Source organism: Onychostruthus taczanowskii, unplaced genomic scaffold, assembly GCF_017590055.1.
Source record: "Onychostruthus taczanowskii isolate IOZ18803 unplaced genomic scaffold, ASM1759005v1 scaffold1, whole genome shotgun sequence".
Lineage (NCBI taxonomy): Eukaryota > Metazoa > Chordata > Aves > Passeriformes > Passeridae > Onychostruthus > Onychostruthus taczanowskii.
The window spans coordinates 611,779-634,551 of NW_024496525.1; the positions used below are offsets into that span (position 1 = coordinate 611,779).

The following is a 22,773-nucleotide window of genomic DNA, read 5'->3' on the forward strand; positions in this document are numbered from 1 at the left end:
TCCTCTCACTTTTTTTCTGAACTAGTTTTTTATTTTTCCCCCAATACAAACATCTGTTTTTAAGGGCATGTGTTGCTTTATTGCCTGATTAGCTGGATTCACACACCCTGTGGCTACTTGGGGAGGGCTCAGCATTGTCTGTACAAATGCAACATGTGCTGCTTGCTCCTCTTTCATGTTTTTTAAAGGACGCTAACAAAACTGGCTTTTACATAAACAAATCAATTCTGAAAACTCTGCATAGAAGCTGTGGCTAGAGAAAAAGGCACAGCTCATTCCCCAAGTCCTTTTTCATGTGGCACATCCATCTGAAAAGTAGGAAAGTGCTGACTAGCAAATTTTGAAGACACAAAAATGCTTCTAGCAACCTGCTGCAATTGCAGTTGACTTTCTGGCTCCCAGAACAAGATATAAGGAAAGTGCAAGAAAATATACTGCCATTGCCTCCATGAAGAGAAAATGAAACTGTTCCATGGCATACCATGGCTTTTTCACTACTGAATGTGAAGGGAGATTATTGTTTATGCCAGTATTCTGGAGTTGGACATCTCAGTTCTCTTGCTGATTTCCCACTGACATAGCTTTTTCCTCTCTGACACCCGAAGGCCTTCAGTGTTGCAGGGGATGACACAGTGCCTTGGGGATATGCCAGGATCAGCCACAAGATGACTTTTTAAGTGACAGCAGATGGAAGTGACAGCCACCTCGGTGACATCAGAGCCTTGTTAGATTCCACACAGGTGTCCCAGGCACAGGGCTGGGGGTGATCAGCTACTGGTTTGCAGCATGCCAGGCCATGTGCTAAGTTTGACAGTATGACAGACAAGATGGGTCAGCTAATGCATTTTAAAATGTCTGATTTCCCACATGTCCCCTTGGCATGTCACAAACAGCTAGGAAAAAATGGTGGATTTCTGCTCTATCCTACTTGTGGCTCTGCCTAAAGCAGTGCATGTGAACCAAAAGCCATCTAGAACCTCTGAACTGATATATCCCCAGCGAGTACCAGCCAGGGAAGATGGATAAGGCAGACAAGTAAGAGAAGGGGGCTTGAAAGGGCTTTCAGTTTCCTCTTGGCTCTGGTTTTGATACCTTTTGGATTAGTCTCCTCCTTCCCAAGCAGTCCTGCATGCCTTGCCATGATAGTGATCACCTGAGGGTCTTGCTTTTTCCTAAGCTCCTCAGAACCAGATGCTTTTTCCTAAGCTCCTCAGATGACAGCACTCAGTGCCACTCAGTGCCTGCAGTAGCACTGAGTGCTGTTCAGAGTGACAGATGAGGCTGATGCAGGGCTTAGGGCTAAGCTCTCACTCTGAGAGGAAAAGCACAAGAGTTCCCATCAGATGCAGATTTATGTGTTCATCTTAACCCCACCCGTGCCGTTTGACACTGCAAGGATCTGAAAAGATTCCTCTCCCCTGAGCACTGCAGGAGGAAAGGGGGCTCCTCCACAAGCTGTCGTCTTCTCCAGAGGTTTCCCCTGCAACCAGTCAGTGCCTCTCTCTTCCCCACAACATGCCCTGGACATTTCTGCTACAATTTCCACCCCAGGATGTGTGCTGAATGAACAGGACTTCTGCTCTGACAGGGTGAGAGGGAGGTATGAGGCAGTCATGCACCCTTCCACATCTCAATGTGTGTGTTGCCTTCCATGCCAACCACACACCAAGTGAGGCACCACTGGCCATCACCTGTGACAGAAGGTATAAATCAGCCATCTAGTTAAGGAGGGAGTGGGGGATTCTCCTTCCTGCTGGTGAGGAAGGCTGGTGAGACAGAGCTGCCTGAAGGGAGTTGATCCTTGCTCTGATGTCTGGCTACGGCACAGTTTAATTCCCTGCTGCCAGCTTGCAGAGTGATTCACCCCACCCTGTGGGTCGGTGCCTGCCCGGACGCTGTTCACATCATTGGGTTGGTTGGTCTGTCTGCCTCTCTCTGCATTCTTCTGTCTGTCTGCTTTGCAAAAGCAACCTGTCTGCAGCAGAGACAGCCAAGTATTGCTGAAGTTTAGCTGCCTCCCAGAGGTGACTTCTAGTTGCCTGGTTTGTGCTGCTGGTAGCAGGGCTGGACCTGCAACCTGAAATTGCCGACTGAGAAGAGGGGCAGGAGGAGGGAGGTCAGGACCATTTTGTAATGGGCTGGGCAAGAGCTCAGCTCCATCTGCCTTATGAAGTCCTGGTTCAGATTAATGACAGATGAACTTCAATGGCTTGTGGGCCCTGGCCAGGGTGGTGTCCAGCAGGCTCTGCCAGACTGAAGCAACCAGCCTGTGGCCCTAGTCCAGCAAGGCACTGCAGCATGTGTGTCCCTGGACTACCCTTATGCTAAAGTGCAGCGTTATGTACTTCAGATGGGCAGTCAGGCAAGCCCAAACAATTCTTCCCAACACCACTCCCATGGTGCTCCTTGTGCTTCTCAGTCTGGGCCCTCAGGTGCCCCCACGGAAAAGACCTGGAAACTGCCAAGTCTGGATGAGATGCTGTGGCAACCCATTGGAACCCAAGTATGACACATCTCAGGGGGATTTGAGTGCTACCAGTTACACTTGGAAATTGGAAAGCAGGAGTGATAGAAAGCTGGACTAAAAGCAGAAAACAACCAAAGTTGGCTGAACCTCACAGAACCACAGAAAGGGTTGAGTTTACACATTGAGACAAAGTTTGGGCAAGATTTCTTAGCAAAGCGGTTCTGTTGTTCTTCAGTTTTATACAGCTGATTAGTAAAGAAAGGCCTAGGCAAGGGAAAAAAAACCTTCAGCCCTCCCCAAACCTGCCTGTTCTTGGAAGAAAATCTACAATTTATTTTCATTCCAACTGCACATTGCAAAACTCAAGGCCAGCTGGGTCTGGGATAATTCCTACAAGCACTAGGCTTTTAGAAACATTCCAGAAAGAAATTAGGTTTCTGGCTACCAAACCCACTAATTCACCATCACTGGGCCTGGGCAACAGACTGGCATCAGCTTTTACTGGCAGAGAGTAGCAGTGCAGCAAAATCCTAAAGAGAAGCAAGAAGCAACACAATCAAACTGGGAACTTGCCAGCCTAGAAGCAAGATAATAACCAACAGCAAACCTGAGAGCAGCAGGTTGTTTCCCCTGACCTTTATACCCTCATCATGAGAGTGGGGCAGTGCTGCAGCTCCACAGGAGTTTCCTGCAGAGGAGATGCTGGTGCCAGTTGGAGTGGGAAAGTCCAGACTCCTGACATGCTCTGAAGGTAGCAGCAGCAGTGCCTGGTATCAGGGACTCTCATCCCTTGTCTCCACGAGCCCACATGCAGTGCAGGGGGTACACAAAGACATCAAGGTCTCTCTGAGCTTGAGAGTTGTTTTGAGGTATTGAGGAGACATGGCTGCACTGCATGGCCTGGCCATGAACTGCAGTGTGTCTACACCACAGCTGTGGAGAAAGGGCAAAGACAGAAAAATCCATCTAAGGCCGGCTTGCTTGGAAACTCCAGTTGAACCTGACACAGTCTAAACAAATATTTTTTTTAAATTACTCAGAATGCCCCAGTCTTCTTATATGTATCCCCAAAGACTGTCATAAAATGTCTGCAGAAAGGACTCCGTGAACCTCTCCTGCCCTGCTGTAGAGGCACATATTTCAGCTCCAGTCAAACTGAAGTTTAATAAACCTTTGGCCTCTGTAGGTTCCCTCCAGCCTCTGCAGCAAACAAGTCTCCCCTGCCTCAGTCTGGCTCTGGGTCTGTGTTGACCACTGGTGTTTGCTGTGAGCTGCCAACACCACTGCAGCCTCTGATGGGAGACCACCATTAGCTGTGAGTGCTACTCTCTTGCACCTCACATTTATTTCTGTTGGGGCTGTGAGGAGCAGGGAAAGAGTGTTTGAAACTCTCCCTCATTTGTCATCAGCTCTGAAACATACATACCAACTTTGGACTTCTCTGGGGCTTTAGCTCCACACCCTTCATGACCCGGATGAGAGAAGGTATATGTTTACTATGGAGAAAGGATAATCTAAGTCTTTTGAATGATTCCAATAGCTGACACAAGCCACTGTGCTTAGTAAAATACTGGGAAACCCTGCTTGCATCATGGTTTAAGTGCAATGCTTTCCTCATCCAAAAAAATACTTATGTGTTGTTCAATAATCCCCCTTTAATGAAGTTTTGCCAATTCATCAAGGAGTAAAATTGATACTCTCTGACTTGACCAATTACTCTCATGAGACACTCGTGCAAGAGCCCACACACATGGTTCCCAAAGGAAAGGGATGAAAATGATTTACAGAAGCAGTGAGGCAAAGGTTTATTGATAATGAGGCACTAAGAGGAAATGGAATGGATGTGCCTAAGATTCCTCTAGTAAATGAACAACAAATAGTATTCACAATCAGCAACTTACATTTTTAATTTTGAGCTGAGAATAGCAACATTCACAGACTCACAGATTATTCTGAATTAGAAGGGACCACAAGGATCATTGAGTCCAAGTCTGATGTGAATGGCCCATATGGGGATTGAACCCAAGATGCAGGTCAAATGACAGTTATTAAGGAAAAAAATTCCATTAAGTAGTACTGAGCAAGGGAAACATCCACAAAAGTATGCTCTTACTTGTGAAAGGGGAGTCATTAATTGCTCAAAGGGTAAACTGTGCTTGTCAAGTAATTCAGAGAGCTATGCACTCTGAGGTCAGAGAAAGGGATTTCATTTCACTTGAGAACTACTTCACCTTGCAACACATATAATTGTCACCAGGGGGGGAAAATGAAATTAAAAAAAAACCAAAACAACTGAAAAAACCCAGAAGTAGGTTTGCATGAGCCAAGAGCATTTGACCTTTACTTTCTCCTCCATCTCTGAGTGTCAGTTCTTTTCCCAGACTGTGCCTGGTGAGCCACATTCCCACAGTGACTGCCCATTCTGCGCATATTCTCCAGCTAAATACTTCTTGCTTTCTGGGTCTTTGGATCACAGACACTGGATCCCTCTCTATGGTGAACACTTTTCTCATCATCATCCAGTGTGGGAAGGTGATCATTATTTACTGCATGGCATCCACACCCTGTTAGCAGTGTTGTTTGGGCTTCCCGCAGCATCCACCGAGCTGTGCCAGAGGGTCCCACAGAGATGCCTGAGTCACAGCAAGCCTGGTGAGGTCAGGCACTGCTATTTCTTGTGTTGTGTGGATGGCAAAGTGACACAGAGCCACCAGGCACACAATACACACTCTAAGCCTGAGTTTTAAAAAGTACTTAGCACTGTCTAATGTTTTTTCAGCCTGGAGGTGAAGGTCCTGTGTCTCTCAGATGCCCTGAATCATGCAATACCTTTGTGTCTTGGCCAAGTAGATCTAAACCCTCATTCAGTCTAAACCGCCATTCAATCCAGCACACTCCTCAGTCTTCAGAACAAATTTCTGCCACATCAAAATTCCTTATCCTTATCCCAGCCTTTGCTCCCCTTCATTGTCTGGGTCCAAGCAAGGCTGGACCAGCTATCAGAATAAATGGCCACTGCAATCAGAGTAAGTTCAGACCTGGCTGAAAACACTCCTAAAACATGAGAAATCTGCAGTGTCTTTAGGTGTGAAAATCAAAGGTGTCACTACTGAAACAGCTCAAACCACAACTCCTTATGGCTAGTTGTTGAATAACCTTTCAGAGGAAAGGCACAAAGCACATTTCCTACCCAAAGCCCAGCTCCACTGTAAATCTGATTATCTTGCTCCACAGCACAGTGCAGCAGAACTTCTGAAAATAGTCATCATCAGATTTTTTTTTTCCTGACATGGAGAAAACAAAAATGTGCTTAGTTTTAGTTATATTCTTGGAAATGGCTTAATTGATTCAGAAGAACTTTAAAAAAAAAAAAGTATTATAAAAACAGCCAGAGGCAAACAACTGCTGTGGGAGCTTTTAGGCAAGATTGTTAAATTTTGATTAAGTTAGAAGAAACTGGATGCAGGATTGTGGTATGAAGTGTCAGGCGGTAGACACAAACAGCAGTGACTCTGGTAACACATTTTTGTAACAGAAAACAAAAAAATCATGACTCTTGGAAGGAGAGGAACTCCTGGAGCATCACTAGTTCTCAACCAAACTAGATGATTACATGAAAGAAAATGACCATGAAAATCAGCCTAAATTAGACAGCTGGGTGCATGCCCACTTTTGTGTTTGCTTCCAGTTAACATTCCAGAACGGGATCATATTGACATGAGTGACTACAAATGTGAAGTAAATATTAGCAAACATTTACAGAAATCATCTTTAGGAACTTGTGAAAAGGAATATTTGTCGCAGAAACCTGCTTCTGCCAGAGGTGCTCATCCAATCAGGAAACAAAGACTCATCATTTGTGTCCACTGTGTCCTACCTTCCACTCACCACCACAGATGCCCTTTCAGCTGCGTGCTCCTTGCACCAGTTCACCCACACACACTCACAATCTGCTGACCAAAGATTACTCACAAACTTCATGCCAACAACAATCCTGCATCCCAGACAGACCTCAAAAACTCATACCTTGCTCACAATTTGCAAATAAAACACAAAGGGCGTTCATCCCTCCTGCCCCCTGTCTCCCAAAATACTTCCTTAGGGGAGCCCTTATTTTGGGAGATACGTCATCTCCATTAAGGTGGCTGTATGCTGACATGGACCACAACTCAGAAAGTGTCTGCCTAGAGACATCATGATGCCAGTGCCACAAGCAGAGCTTCAGTGCTTAAAAGCTGCCTTTTCTAGCAGGGTGGGAAGCAGCAGGAGGCCTTAAAAGCAGATGGAAAGAGCGACTGCAGACAGGACAGCCTAGAGAGGAGAATAAAATACACAGTCAGAAAACATGGGCTGGAATCAGTACTCCTGGAAAGCAGTGGTTGGAAAGGTACATGCTCTTTCAGTTTCCTAGATGAGAGCAAGAAAGACCCCTTTTCACCAGCTGCCTTCCTTTCCTCTTCAGAAACAAGCCTGTCTGCAAGGGTCTGGAAAGGTTGAAATTTAGGAAGAACAGATAAAAACTTCAGTCTCCAGTGTCTGAGGGCTCCTGGAATTAGTGAGAACACTAGGCACCAGGTGGCCTCTGTTTCCCCAAAGCATCTCCAGCTCATGGGCTCAGAGTGCTTGCAGGGAAAGATGCTGGGGGCTGCAGTGGGTTGCTTTCTCCTTCCTTCTCATCTCAGACTAGGCTTCCCACACACTGCCTTCTCAGATTTACTATCTCACAGTACATTTGGGTCATGGTTTTTCGGATTCATGAGAGACAAACATGCCTGTGTGGGAATGTGCGATTTCTTCTGCAATTCATTTGGTTTATAGGGCTCTCAGGAGAAAATATACAGTCGGATGTAAATAATAGGACTCCGAACTCCAAAACCCCTTCAGCAAACGCAGTTACGAGTATGTAGCTTCCAAGAAGCCAGGGTTTTAGAGCCAAGGTTTTAGTGCTAGAGGAAACTCTCCATCCCAAAGAAGGGAGCACCGCCCTGGGCTCTGCCTGCTGGTAACGAGAGAGGTGCCTGGCATCAGGGACCCTCTGAGTATTTGCTGCTTCTGTCCTCTGTTTTCCAAAGCAAAGATGCATCTTCCTGACTTGGCTTAAACCACATTGTTCTTCCCACTGACATCTCCTTCATCTTATGAAGCTGAGGCTAATAAACTGCTATAAAGTCAAATTTGCTTCAAACTGTAGTACACTGTGGACTACATGACATGAGTTTTTAACTTTGTCAAGAACATGATCTGACAAACAGAAAATGAAAGGTTACTTTGTCTCCTGTCAACGGATGGACTGTGGTGTTTGGATGCTGCAGTAGGAAGCTTCATAGATTATGACCAGGCAGGGAGAGTCTGGAAGCCTGTGTACCCGCTTTTTGTTTAATGGTTTTTGCCCCAGGAGAGCTGAAGGCTGTGGAGCAGAACTGCCTGCCTGGAAAGGGGGTGGTCTGACATCCCTTTGGGCAGGACAAAGGATAGGGTGAGGAGCAGGTCACCTCAACCACAGCGCTACATTGCTGTCACTGTCATGCTGCCAGCTGCCCTGCTTTCCCCTGCCACCTGTGCCAGGCATGCTCTGGGATGTGCTTTGGGCAGTCTTCAGTGCCCATGCTCACACCACTGTGTTAACACTTCTGGCACAGGACTGAACAAAAGGGAACTGCTTTGCTCACCATGTCACGCATACCTGCAAAAACGTGCCCTGCTCAGCCTCCTTCCAGAAGCACCCAGACCCGTGGACCTACCTCATGGCAGGCAGACAGGGAGGAAGTGCCAGAGCAACCAGTGTAGCTATTTACACACTCATATCACATTTTCCTACTGGGATGTTTTCACAGGGCTTGGATTGACTTTGCTCCCACTGAGATGCCACCACAGGCTTTCAGCTGCTGCTCCCTTTTCTTTTGAAATCCTGAGGAGGAGTTCTCAGCAAAGTTCTTGTTTTTAATGAAATCTGTGGGCTAAATGAGGCCATTCCCTGTTTTTCCCCAGTGGGGAACTAATTTCTACCAGACTCAACAACCTTGGCTGTATTCTTGGCTTTCAGGACCCACTCAGTTACCCTCACAACTTCTCCTTGGCCAGACCCACTGGACTCTTACATGTTAATGCATGTATGTGGTCAGTGCCACAGCCCATGGTTTATCTGCTGCAGGCTCCTAATATCTCCATCTCTGTGGGAGGTGCAATCAGCCAGATTAACACACAAAAGCATACATCAGAGGACATTCACATTGCCTGAGGCAATATTTGCATCAGATTTTCTCTAGAAAAACCTAGGCTGTTCCACTTGATTTTTGCAGACTCCAGATAGGCCAGACTTACATAGTCCAGATTTAGGAATTTCTCACAAGGACAGTACTGTGTTTCCAGGCTAATGCTTGAAAAGGACAACTGGGGTGAGACAACATTTTCCCTTTGCACTGAAAGTCATTAAAACCTAACAGAATAGACAAAGGGCTGGATCAGTCCTGGTCCTTCTGTCACTCTCCTGTGAAGTGTCTGGGGGGTGATTCAGTTGCACGCTCATGGGGTTTTGGTGCTTTGCAAAACACACTAAAGTCTCTCAGATGCTGATACGGGGCAGGTACCCAAACCTTGAGGAGCACCACAGGGAGAGGAGGGAGTGTAAATGGAGGCATCTCAGGCCAGGCAGCCCACAGTTGGCTCTATGCCTTCTCTCAGCACCAGCCAAGCTTCTCCTCCCTACCATCTTTAGGATGCTGGATACCTCCTATTGCCTTTACTAGCATCTGACAAACCTGTCGAAATACTTCGGCATCAAAGCCTCTGCCTTGTTGCATGCTCTTTGTGTCTTGGTCCCCAAATATGGTGAAAAATTCAGCCCTTAGAAGCTTGGTTGCTATCATAGCCTCTTGGTTCCTTTTTGGGTAAACTTCAGGTCATTTTCTAAAGAAATCCATAGCTACCAACAAATATTGTCTGGCAGATTCTATCTCAGGCAAAGGCCCAACAACATCAACGACAATGAATGGCAGCAAGGTCCCCAGGAGACACTGCTCTGTAGGGTTTCTCCCCATCTTTGGAGACCCACTTTAGAAATACAACACATGCAAGAAAAGTATCACACCTCCTTGTAGTAATTTACCATAATCTGTCTGCATTTTCCTCAAAACCGGCTCTCTCATGGCTTGACTAAAGACTTTACGACTTCAAGACATCATAGCAAAACATCAGAGCCTCTTTTTTGAGTGTTTTGTTGATAATGAGCTCTCACGAGTGCTTGTCATACGTTGTTTTATTCTCCTATCTCCTATAAAACATTTCATCTTTAAATTCCAAGCTTTCCCACCATGACCAGAGGGCTTTTGCCTTGCTAGTCTGAAAAGAGTCAAAAAGCAGACAAGGTTGCCAAGCGAGGGTTTGGTTTTTTTAATCACACCTTGTTTGACGCCAGGAGCCTTTTTGAGGAACACTCCCCCTTAGTTCCATGAACTCTGCTCTTGCAAACTTACATCTATGGATGAAACAGGAGAGTTTTCATTCCTGCACACTGTAGAAGAAGGAGGTAAAAAAGGATATAGTCTCAGTTTTTTCTTGCTACCCTGCTGAGGGAGGTATCTGCACCAAAAAAAAAAAGCCTTTGAACAAGGCACTGGCAGAACTAGTCTTTGGTGACTGTGCTCTTGTGTCAGAGCTGTTCCGACCCCACAGGCACCCCCAGCTGTGTTCAATGGAAACTGCTTCAGCCCTGAAAATGCCTGGCTGCTCTCCTTTCACTGTCAGGGTAGCTTTCTCTTCTCACAAGGGGCATGTGGAGCTTTTGTAATCCTGGCAAGCCTTCAGCTGAGCCTCCAGGAGCAGGATCAGTGCCCTGTGAGGCCAGACAGGCTGACAGTTCTGTGCTCCCTTCCCTGACATTGGGGAAGCACTGCCCCTTTGCTCCTGGCTGAGCTTGCCCAGGGTGCATGTTATGCCTCTCTTCAGCAGTTCACCTTGCTCTGGGTTCAATTTAGCTTGGCAGCCTGGAGCTCATGACAGCCTGTTTATAAAACATCATTGGTTCCTATTAAAGGGCTCACCCCACACCAGGACATCCCAGCTGTACCTCAGGGTCTGGTGGCTGCCTGTGCAGTGCCTGCTGTCTCGGTCTCTTGGGGGAGGGCTGCTGTACACAGGGGATGGGAGACCCATGCTACGGTATTTGATGGACTTGTGCTAACATGAAAGCCATTTTCACCTCCAGATATTCACTGTAGAAACCAAAATGAGCCTCGTAAGGCACATCCCAGATATTATCTAGTAATGGTAAGACACAAGCACCCTCTGGTTAATGTATCACACAGCAAAGCTCTTGCTGGCCTTCTTCTCTAACCAGGACAGCTGATGAGGTCCAAAAACCTGTGTGGAAGCTCAAAGAGACAGCTCAGGGCCTGCCCACAGAGGAAAGCACCACCAACAGATTGCTCAAACCTCTTTCTTTCACATGAGCCATGTTTTTGAAGGAAAACACTGCAGTCTGAAAGCCCTGGTGCTTTCAGGACTGACCAGGTCCCAGCCCCAGTGATGCTCATCTCCCACCTTGGCTATTTCAGGACTGACCAGGTCCCAGCCCCAATGATGTGTATGCTCAGTGTTAGCTCATCTCCCACCTTGGCTGTGCTGTGCAATTTCCTGGATCCCAGCAGTCCAGTCTGCTGCATGCATTTTTTGCCAACAAGGACACTTTCCTCAGCCCCTGCTTTCCCTCAGACCCATGCAAGGGAGAGGGCTACATGTTGGTCTGTCCTATCATCTCCCTCTCTGGTTTCCATGACCAACTGCAGTAGGGTTTCTCCCCATCTTTGGAGACCCACTTTAGACCGACAACACATGCTAGAATAGTATCCCACCTCTTGGTATTAATTTTCCATTATCTGCCTGCATTTTCATCAAAACCAGTTCTCACATGGCATGACTAAGGACTTTTCAATTTCAAGACATCATAGCAAAACATCAGAACCTCTTTTTTGAATGTTTTGGTGATAATGAGCTCTCAAGAGTGCTTGTCACAAGTTGTTTTATTTTCCCATCTCCTATATAACATTTCATCTTTAAGTTCCACACCTGAATGAGCTCCTGTGATACCTGTAAATCACACAGGTGATAAATCCCTCTCCTGCTACTTGGCTATTCCCATTGCCCACCCTCTGAGGTGGAGTGCTGACAAATGGAGAAAAAGGTTGTTCAACCAAAAACTCCATTTTTTACCACCCAGGCCAAGGAAAAGGGGATTTTCAGGACAAACAGCCACAAAACTAAATGAATTAAAGGCCACAAGGGACCAGCAGGTTGTTCAACCAAAAACTCCATTTTTTACCACCCAGGCCAAGGAAAAGGACAAACAGCCACAAAACTAAATTAATTAAAGGCCACAAGGGACCAGCGGGGTTCTCTGGATACCAACTTAATATCCAAGCCTAGGCACAAATAAGCTTTATTTTAGCTTCAACTCTAGCTTAAAACCAGCATCACCCAGCTTTGCATGTGCAGCTACAGGTTCTTATTTTTCCTGAGCTGACTTTGGGCCTTTCAGTAGATTTTTATAAGGCTCTGTCCTCACCAGCCATGTATTTATAACAACCCTTTCTGTGGATATTTCCCTCGCCAACAGAGCCACAGTTAACTGAGTTGCTGTGCTCATGTTTGATGTTGCAGCCAATACCCCATTTCTTTCTATCCTTCATAAATCCCTTTTTCTAAAGGGTATGATCTGTATGGAAATACTAATTTCTCTAGCACAAGAGCTCGCGCCTATATAAAGCAACCAGCTTCCTTCTCTTCCAGTAGCAGCTTTCCAACTTCTGTTCAAGAGCTGAAATGCAATATGCAAGCTCTGCCATAAATCCCACAGCTTCATGGAGTGTTTCTGGCCTTCTGCACATTCTGTCTAACTGTCTGGTCCATCAGCTATTTATCTTGGAAGTTCTCACTGGAGATGTGAGAAACACAAAATGTCTGCAGGTCCTCTGCCAATTTAGGTAGGTTCGTCTTCCTCTTGCCTTCTAGCATTTGGCTGTGTCCTGTCTAGCTCAGAGTGATATCTGGCTCCAATCTGCTTAGGAAGGTTCAGACCAAATCTTGATAAGCCAGGTTGTGTCTATAGTGCAGGGCTTCTCAGCTCTCAGCTATGGGTCCTTGCCACAGCTGTGCTCCTGACTCTGCTCCAGGAAGAGGCCTGGGCATGCACCATCCCAGGGAAGGCTGGGAAAGAACCACACAGTGCTCCAGAAGGTCTCGCTGCCTCATGAGCTGCAGACCAGCACTGTGGCCCCGGCTGTAGGGCATACCCTGCCCTGCTGCTTGGCCTGGGGCTCCCCTCTGGGAACAAGCTCTGCAGAGCAAGGCTCTGCCCATTCCCCTTTCCAGCTGGCCACACAGTGGGAGCGGACGTGCATCAGCCTCCCATGCAGTAATTCTCGAGTGGCATCCCTGGGACAGGAAAGCCCTGCTGCTGTGGGCTTGTGCACACACACTGGGAAGGACCAGTCTCTCAGGTGACCCATCCCCACCTGGCAGACCCAACAGCCTGAGAACAGCTCCGTGACCAGCAGACTGATACCCCTCTGAGCCTGTAGTACAATTTTTGAAGTGCTTTTCTTTTCTTTCAGAAACCTTGCTGTGGCACAGGTCTCATATTAGGTTTTGGCCTGAGCAATATTTTCCTGTTTCCCCTATTTTGTAAAACAACTTCTGGCCTGTGTCACACACATTTCTCAACACCTTGCAGAGTCACAGTCTTGCAGATGGGGCTTCAGAACTCTCTGAGCACTGTCCCAGAACAGAGTCATTCTCTGATTGTTTTTGACTCTTTCTGGGGAAATTCTCTATATTGCACTCTTTCCCTGTGCATACTGTACAACTTGGGTTTGTTTTGATTTTATCCTGGTGTGAATTTCTTTCATTTCCCACTGCTCTTGAATAGATTAGATACCTGCAAGCACTCTTGTTATCTGATCTCTCTTGCACCAAAAGAATGAATACAGTTCCCCATTTCCCTTTTTGGAAAGAGCATCCTACCCAAAACTGATGTTACAGCTCTCAAGTGAAGTAGTCAGTCAATATTCAAAGTCCCGAGGGGAATGCTTCCACTACAGGGAGGAACTGATGTGACACGAGATATTTCTTTTAAGCAGCAGTGCTTGCACCTAGAGCCCGGATGGGGAACAGCAATCAGAGAGGAGTTACGTTGAGATCTTTCAAATTTATTTTATTTCCCCCCAACACCAGTCTGCCCAAAGCATTCGTACTCTTCCTTGGTTTCCTCATTCCCCATTGATAACACTTCTGTGATGGGCCTTGGTGCTGTTGACTCCCTGCCCTCTGGTTTTGTAGGGTTTTCAGACTTCCACTGAATAAAGGTGGCTGTTATGTGAAGTCCCACAGAGTTTGCACCCAGGCTCAGCAGGCAGCATACAGTCTGTTGGTGAGTAAACCAGCTTACCTTTCAGGCTGCACCACCAGCTCACCCACTGCCTTACAGCTAATGAACCTATTAGCTCTTACTAATAAATAATATATTTAGAAATAATACTGATTCAACCATCTGTTTCCAGTAAGCAGATTAAATGTAAAAAGGATAACACTTAAACTGCATCTTCATTTAAAAAAAAAATTAGACCAAACAGACTTAAACAGACATTTAGTACTGAGTTGGATAATGCAACAGTCTTCAGTCAGTGCAGATGAGAGACCATAGCTCATGATATACCAACTTGTCATGACTAAGTCCTGCTGGGACCTGAAGCCAGCAGCTACAAAATGTTGAGAGATATAAAGAATTTTATACTGGTGGGTTCATACTTAGATAGTTTATAAAATCTGTTGTAGACCACCTTCCATAATAATCCCAAGTCTGTCACTGCTTATTACCCATCCAAGATATCTTCTCTTCTTCTTCTTACCCTGCCTCTCCTCATTCATCTCTTCTTCCTCTCTCCATCCATTTACCCTATTTCTCATTGATTCCTCTCTTTGACCAAAAAATGACCTTAGAATTATCATGGTGATCACAATTGCTCTTTCACAATGTGTCTACTTATGTGACAGTCAAAATATGATTTACAAGCATGAACAAAAAATATAGCCAAACAGATTCACCAGTATGTATAATAACACTGAATCATCTGAACTTACACAGAAAATAAAGTGGAGGTCATTTATTTATTATATGTATGTAGCTTTCCTCCTTTACTTATGAACTTTCCTTTACAAGTTGAGGCTGCTGAGACACATGTAACTATGACAAGTTGCTCTGACATTTTATTAATATGAAATATTTCCATGCATCTCTTAGTAAATGTTTCTCAAGTCACAGTGGTTCTGTATGAGCTGCATTACCACTCAGGCTTCTCCTGATCCACAGCTATCTCTTTTTTCCATTTGAAAATGCATCTACCCAAAAATATTAGATCTGTGCTTTCCAACATAACAATTGAGATGGGATTTTTTTTAGATGTGTAGGAGGAGTATCTCAGAAACATGACTTTTGGGAAAGGAATTGCTCAGCATTTTCTGAAAAGCACAACTCATATCTTGTGTTGGCCAATATAGGTTGCCTACGCTGATTAATTACTTTTTAAAGATTAGACCATTAATGTGGATTGGCAGGTTGAGCCTATTTTACATACCGAAAAATCCGAGGATATGAGAACACAATGATTGCTTACAGCTTTTTGCACAGAATAAGGACATGGCTGTCAAGAAACCTAAATTAAAGCCCCTACAAAACCACACATGGGACCTCTATTCTGTGAGTTTCTGACTCCAGCAGTGGCTCCTTCTCAAGCTGGCTGAGTGCTTCTTTCTGCCTGAGCCACGGCCCTGCAAAGGTCACACTGATGCCACTGAGTGGCCACAGCTTCACCTTGCACAAACCACTCGGGTATTCCAAGTGTCAGTTTTTCCAACTGTAAAATGAGAATAAAAACTTCTTACTGCTCCAAGACACATTCACACTTTTAACTTGAGAATTGCTAAGCTACAAAAATTCCCTGAATGAGTAATAAAGCATCTTAAGGACTCCGGGGAGCAAAACTGGCTAAAGGACCAGGAACTAGGGTGACTGAATGGACAGGTCTGGAGATGTCCTTTAGCAGCAGACCTTGGCTCCGAGCCTCTCAGACACCACCTCCCTCTTACAAGGGAAACTCATCATGGCTTTGAACGCAGGGCTTGGAAAATGAATAAATCCTCACGATCTGAGGGATTGAAATCTGCACATTAGCTCCCCTTAAACCGTGGGTGCATTTAACTTGGGAGGTTAGAAACCACAGCCAAAGAAATCTCTTTTGATTCACAACTTGTTTTGAGCAGTCACCCGTAAAGCAGCCAGTGAATCACTCCAGCCAGTTAGTCATGCAACCACACTGAATGTACACTCAAAAGGCTGCACAAAATAAACAGCCTGCAGCTCCAGATAACACACACAGAGCTCATTTGCGCTATCTGGCATCAGCATATATTGTTAATAGGACTCCTACACCAAACCCTTAGGAAAAAAACGCACTCAAATAAGCATCTCCAAATCTCTCTCTACATCAGTATTTTTCTTGTCTGTTTCGCTCTGTGTTGTTCTCAAAATAATTAAGACTAGTAAAAGTTTTAAGACGCTTTCTCTCTCTTTCCGCACCTTCTTGTTGCTGGTAACATCCTGCTGGGTTTACAGGCGTGCGCTGCTGAAGTGTGGGGCTAAAGCGGAGTTAATTCCAATCAGCAGCGGACAAGTCGAAAATAAACAGCTTTAGTGCGAAATGAAATCTTCCTGCAAGGAGGGAGCGGCAGGGATACAGGGGGAGGGAGTCTCCCGGTCCTTTGACACATGAGTGTTATAAACAGCTCGGGTCAGGAATCCTATAAAAGCCTCCAGCCAGATCTATCAATTCTACCGTCCAATTCAAGAGAAGCGCGAAACACCTTTTGGAAAGAGCCGCGAATAAACCTTCCTGAGCGGCCCTAGGGGTAAGGAACGTGAGCCCTACCTTCGCGTCTGGCTCCCTGAGGAAATCCCGCAGGTTTCCGCGGAGGAGATCCCGCACCTCCGAGTGTCTGTTCAAACAGAGGCTTAGCCAAACTCCTGGCGAGAGCTCCCTCCCCTCCCTGGGAGGGTGCCGGAACCCTTGAATGGCAGATCTGGTGGCCCTATTGTGGAAAAGAGAGGGCTATTGCCAGGGCGGCGTCAGCAGCACGCCGGGAGCCGGCGGCCGAGCCTCGCCGGGCAGCCGGTCCCACATCAGCGGGAGGGAAGGGCCGGCTCTGCCGCCCTGCTCCCTGGAGCTCGCCTCGCCTCCCCGCCCTCCTGGCTCCGCTGGCCGGTTCCTGCTCCCTGATGCCAGCTTGGATCGCGTCTCCCCTTGTTCCCTTCCCCCGCTTCCCCTCTCACGCCTGCCTCCCGCGCACCTCTCCCCTTTATACTCCCTGTTGCTCCCCGCGGGGATCAGGGCAGCAGCATCTCCCCACCCCGCCCGCCTCCCCCCTGCACTCTCGGCCGCGGCGAAGGAGCCCGGGCAGGAGCCGAGATCAAAGCCGATGAAAGAGGAAAAGGGAGGCAGGACCGAAGGGCCGCCGCAGCTCGGGACACCCCTCCCCAAGCCCTCTGCACCCCGAACTCTCGGCGAGCGGGGGGCAGGGACCGCCATCCCCTCCTGGCAGAGCCGCTGCTGCGGAGATCCTCAGCAGGGTGGCCCGGACGCGGGTGCGGGGACACGGCATCGCCCGAGGCGGGGAGCCCTGCGGGAGTCCCAGGGGGAGCACACGACCCCCGTTCCTCTCCGGGCGCGGAAGCCGGGGGAAGGGGGCCCTCCCCGGCGGATGGCGAACCCCGCGGAGCCTTGAACGTCGGCGGGGGCTGTGCGGGAGCCCCGAGCGCCTGGCAGCGAGCGGTCTCTCGCGGGAGGCGGAGAGGGACCGCCAGCGAGCTCGGTCCTGCCGTGCCTGCAGCTTGCGTTACATGAGGGAACGAGGAGGAGGAGAAAACCATTAAAAGTGTCAATTTAAAAAGCACGCAGCGAGCCTCCGATTCCTACATCAGTGGCTTTCTGTACTTCAAATAATAACGCACGTACGGCCGCACTTTTTATTTGCTAGCCAAATTAAAAAAAAAAAAAAAAAAAAAAAAAGTCGTTATTTGCATAACGGGGTACTTAAAGAATTTCCTCTGTCAAGGAAAGCCGTTTCCTTTCTCTGTTTCCTTTGAGCAAACATCCCCATCACATTCCCCTTCACTCCCGAAAGGATTTTGTTCCAGCCGGTATTTCTAGACAGCAATATATGTATACATTTCTGTGTGTATAAGGGTATGTGAATACATATGTTTCAAGAAATATAACTTACTTCAGCTCCACGCAGTAGAAATAGCAAGTCAGATTACTACAGCACATAAATCATCCGAAAGCTTTTTTCCCCTCCTAAGCCAAGATATATAACCTGTTCTCAGGACTAGATGATTTTGAAGGTCTCTTCCAACCTTGAAGATTCTCTCATTCTGTGACTGTTTTTTAAGAATTCGGCTTTCACTGCCCGTGCCTGTTTGTGGAACAAGCCGTACCCCTGTTCGAGGCAGGGAGCGCGGGGTAAGCAGTGCGAGGCTGCCGGCCCGTCGCAGGGCAGGGGCAGCGGGCTGCGGTAGGCACAGAAGGAGCCGTGCCGGGAACCCCGCAGGGACAGGCTGGCAGCCGCCACTGCGAGGGGGCCGCGGGGCGCCCGGCCGAGAGCCAGGGCCGCCCGGTGCCGCTGTCCCTGCCAGAAGCCGGCCTGGAAGCGCTCCGACGATTGCCGTCCGTGTCCTCGTATTTACGGCCGCAGTTCTCCCTGGCCTATATTTATCCGTACAATGCAGTGGAAGGTCTTAGATCTAGAAATAGAAGCCGAGAGCAATAGATGGCAGGCTCGGGCTTTTTATAACTCAAAAAAGACTTGTTTATTAAAGAAATAAAATGAAATTAAGCAACTAAAAAAAGGAGGGGACACCCTGTCCCTCTGGCAAGCGGAATGCCCGCCGTGCCCCGCCGGCCCGGCCGCTCGGCTCCGGGCTCTCCCGGGCCCCACTGCGACAAGGGGAAAGGCGGAGGCGAGAGCTGCGGGGCCGCCGTGCGGGGAGCAGCACTCCCCAGGAGGGGACCGGGCCGGGCGATGGGCGCGGGGGGAGCCGCCCGCCTGGGTATCGCCTGGCTGGAGAGCCTGCCTGCTGGTTGGCCTCGGTTTGTGTTTTGCTTAGTTGGGGTTTTTCCCCCTCTTCTTTTGGGATTTTGTTGTTTTTAAAATTGAGGGGTTTACGGTCACGGCGTCCCACCGCCACTCCAGCATCCTGTTCAGGCCCGGACAGCAGGGACGCGGGCAGCCAGCGGTCCCCGACGCGCTCCTTCACCTCCGCACAACGCGCACGGCAGCACCAGCACCGAAGCTGCGGCGGGGTGTCGGCGGGAAGCAGTGGGACAGTCGCCTGTCCCCGGCTTCCCGAGCAAACCCCTCCGGGTAGCTCTCCTGACCGCCCGGAGCGCCGTGTGTGCGCTGGCCGACCGCGCCTGTGCCCGCTGCAAGGAACGAGGGCGGCTTTCTCTTGGCCCGGGCTCACCCTCTCCAAGGGGATCTACCCCTACTCGGAGGTTTCCCCGTCCCTTCGGCCCTCGCAGGGGCTCCACGGGCGCAACTCCTGCGCCCGGCTCGGTGGTCTCGCGGTTTGGGAAAAGGCGGAGAGGCGCCTATGGATGTTGCAGTCGCTCCGCGAAACCCTGATCTGTCTGTTATTAGCGAGTCTCTCTCTTCAACCATTAAGCACTATTATTATCGCTGTTGCTATTAATTATCCTTGCCAACCATGTGTCTCTCATTACAGCCCACCGTCCCCAGCCACATCACAAGGGGCTCACAACGAGCGCGGTCTGGGCCGGGCCGGGCCACCCGCCGCCGCCGCGGGGCTCCCACTGAAGAGAACCCCGAGACTCGCTTGAAAATAAAGCAGGGGAACCCCGCCGGTGTCAGGAAGGCAATAAACTCGTGTGATTCTACCGGGGGGTTGTGATGTGTCATCACAGGCTATGCCGGCGCCCTGGGCCTTGCAACCTACAAAAACAAGAGAGCCGATTAGCAGAGGAGAGGATGTCGGGGCGGCGGGGAAGGCACGGGAGACTGACCTGCGATCCCATTCCCAGAGGGAGCGGGGACCGGTTACCTCCTGCATGGGCCGAGCCCCGCAGGTCTCCTCCGTGTGTCCTTTCCCGCGGAGCCCGGGCTGGCCCCAGAAGGCCTCCGAGGATGCGGAGCGAGCCTGGCGCTGGTGGGGGTTGTCCGCCCACGGGTAAAGGGCAGGGAAAGAGAGGGAGCGTAAGAGACGGTCATTTCTGGCCAGCAAATATGTGCAAGCAGCCCTCAAAGAGCCCTCATGCCACTGCGCGGCCCGGTGAGGAGACACCCGCGGGAGGATGGTTGTGCCACCGGCAGCGGGAAGGACCGTGCGGGTCCGGGCAGGAGCCCGTCCGGGCGCAGCGCAGCTGGGCTGTGCCTGCGGCTCCCGGGCACGGCTGTGTGGAGAGGACTTAATGTCCTTTTCCTGTGAAGGGGAGTCACCCGTGCGTGGGGGAGCTGGGGCTCTGGAGCTGGATCCGGGGACACCTCAGCTGCAAGCCGGGGATGAGGGACTGCGCCTGAAGGTGACCTGGCAAGCCGGGGCTTGGGAGACAGGCAGAAGTAAGGCGCCTCTACCCTCTTTCAAGTTTAGAGATGGAGGAAAAAGGTAAAGAGAGCAAAGAGTGCTCAAATGACGGCTGGAGCCTAGAAATGGGATTGCTGGCCTGACCCGGACCTCTTCCACCTCCTCCGTGCCCCCAGTCCGTAGTCTCTGTCCGTCTTAGGGTCTCCCTGGAGACACGGTCCTATACTTGTCCTTGCCTTTGGGACTAACGCATCGAGAATGAGACCCCGTCAGCGGAGACGCGCTCTGAATCTAGGCCGGGACAGTCCCTCTGCCCAGAGGAGAGATCACCGGGGAGGAAAGGAAGAGCTTTCATTTCCATCTTTTCTTCTAAGGAAAACTTAGGAGGGTTTATTTGTTTCGTTGTTGAATTTTTCTGTTTGTTTTAAGGGGGAGCTGTTTGTTTGTTTTGCTTTTCCCTAACTGCCACGATACAGCGGAAACCTCCCGAAAAAAACCTTTTAAAGCCACGGTCGGAAACGACATGAGAAGCGCCCCCGTTCCCGGCTGCACTGTCGAGCGACAGCGCGAGGGAGTGTCTTAATTGCCGCTAATGACCCACGGAGGGGATGCGAGGGGGTTATCTGCAGCAGGGCAGAAATCAATTAGGGGAGTGGCAATTAGGGGAGAAAGTGAGAGACAGGAGAGGCCGTTACCGCGAAAATGATGATTGCGGCGAAATTTTCCAGAAATTCTTTCTGCGGAAAACGGTCCTCGCGGAGAGTACATTGCACAGCCCGGCTCTCCGCTCTTTCTGTTTCCGTCCCAGTTTGCGCGGAGCTCCCCGCATCGCACCAGAGCTAACGCTTTGCGGGAGCGCATCGCCCGCAATCCGAAACTACGACTAAGAACAGGGCTAAACGGGACACGGGGGAAGGGCGGCTTCCCGCGGGCATCGCGGGCTCCAGACCCGGCTGGGAATGAAGATACTCCTGGGGCACGGCGGCCCCCGCTGCGGCGAGAGGGGGCTGCGCGCCGGAGCCGGGCAAGGTCTCCTTGACCCCGGTAGGGTTTGTCCTGCCTGCCAGCCACCCCCCACATTCCCGGGAGGTCCTTCCTAGGCCCGGGAGTCTCTCTCCGCTTTCGCCTCCGGTGCTTCCCCGCCGCACGCCAAGGACTCACCGTAACAGGAGACCTGCAGGGCTCCGTTGTGGCCGCTGCTCTCTTGCAGCTTGATGTTGCTGTCCGGGGGGGTTTTGCAGGGGCCTCGCTGCATATAGAGGTGCGGCGGCTGCTGCTGCGGAGGGTATTTGTTAAAGGAGGCCGGAGACCCGGCAGAGCCGGGAGCCTGCACGCTGCCATCCAGGGACTGACATTCCTGCTGGCTGTAGCGGCTCCGGCACTTTGTGCTGCTGTCACCAAAGCCTTGTCCTTTGCTGGCCAGGAAAGTAGGGCTGAACTTGTCACTTGCTTGAAATGCCCTAAAAGGCGAGGAGCCTTCTGTGTCCTGGGAGGCTGCGTTGTAGTAGGAATCCATGGCAGCCGGATCACAATAAGAAACACAAGTATCAGCATTCATTCCTAAAATTAAAAGGCCCGAGTGTCCTTAATGCGCTTGGAGGGGCACCAGGAGCCACTCTTTCTCTCTCCCTCTCGCATAGACACACACTCACAGCTGGGCCGGGGAGCTCTAAGAGGATTCAGATGTTTGTGAAAGCTGACCAGATCTCCAAACCCCCTTAAGTTCTCGCACAGTAAAAGGGGTCTTTTTCTTTCCCTCCCTCCCTCTCTCACATACGCTTGCCCTCCGTGTCTCTCTCCAAACTACATTCTAAAGAGGCTCTTCTCTGGGCTTCCCCCCCCCCCCATAAGAAAAAAATAAAAAAAAAAAAAAGAAAAGAGAGAGAGAGAGGGAGACCTCTCCCCCAATTAATATGTAGATGATGACAGTGGAGGGGAGGGGGCCTAGGAAGGGGTGTGTGTGAGTGTGTGTGTGTGTATGGGGGTGTGTGGAAGCAGGGGGAAGGTGGAGGTCATATCTTTTGCGTTAAAAAAAAAAAAAAAAGCAAACCAGAAAAACAAACCAGCCCCAATATTTTTATGATTGTAAACCAGAAAATCAAGCAGATGATTTAAACTCCAAGAAGGGATGAGTGCGGGATCCGCGCCGGCGGAAGAGCCGGGGACGATTTAATGCTCGTGACACGCTCTGTTCACTCCGCTCTCTCCTCTGCTCACTGCCCCAGCTGTGGGGACCCTCGCCTCTGCGACCCCCTTCTCTCTATTAAAGGCAATACGGATTTTCTCGCAGCTATCTGCCTTTAAGCCTCCCCCCCTCCCGTTAACCCCTTCAGGGCCGACAGCTCTGCCAGCGTGCTGTGAGCCGTTTCCCCACCGTGGCACGGCGGTGCCGCGGTCGCCCCGCACAGAGCCGGGCGAGCTCTCCGTCGGGTCTCGCCACACGTTTATGGTGGTTATTATTTATTTACCTCTAAAAACGTGCTCTCTTCAGGTGTAAAACTACTGGATCCAAAACGGGAAGGCACCAGGGACGGATTTTAACAGAGTCACCAAGCACACAGAATTGGGCCAAGCGTCTGGGATTGCCAGAGGTGACTTGCAAAGGGACAGAGGCTGGCAGGAGCCCTTTTTGGTTTGAGGGGTCAATTACAACCCAGAAAGA

At 49.5% G+C, this 22,773-nt stretch overlaps 1 protein-coding gene across 1 annotated transcript in view; it reads right to left on the minus strand.

Moving 5' to 3' along the window:
• The window catches only part of ALX4 (ALX homeobox 4), a 38,904-nt gene extending 17,235 nt beyond the window's left edge, over positions 1–21,669 (minus strand). The window contains exon 1 of the mRNA XM_041397942.1: positions 21,273–21,669. Within this exon, the coding sequence (XP_041253876.1) occupies positions 21,273–21,669 (397 nt within the window). The remainder of the gene's footprint in view (positions 1–21,272) is intronic.
• Between the last annotated feature and the right edge of the window lie 1,104 nt (positions 21,670–22,773).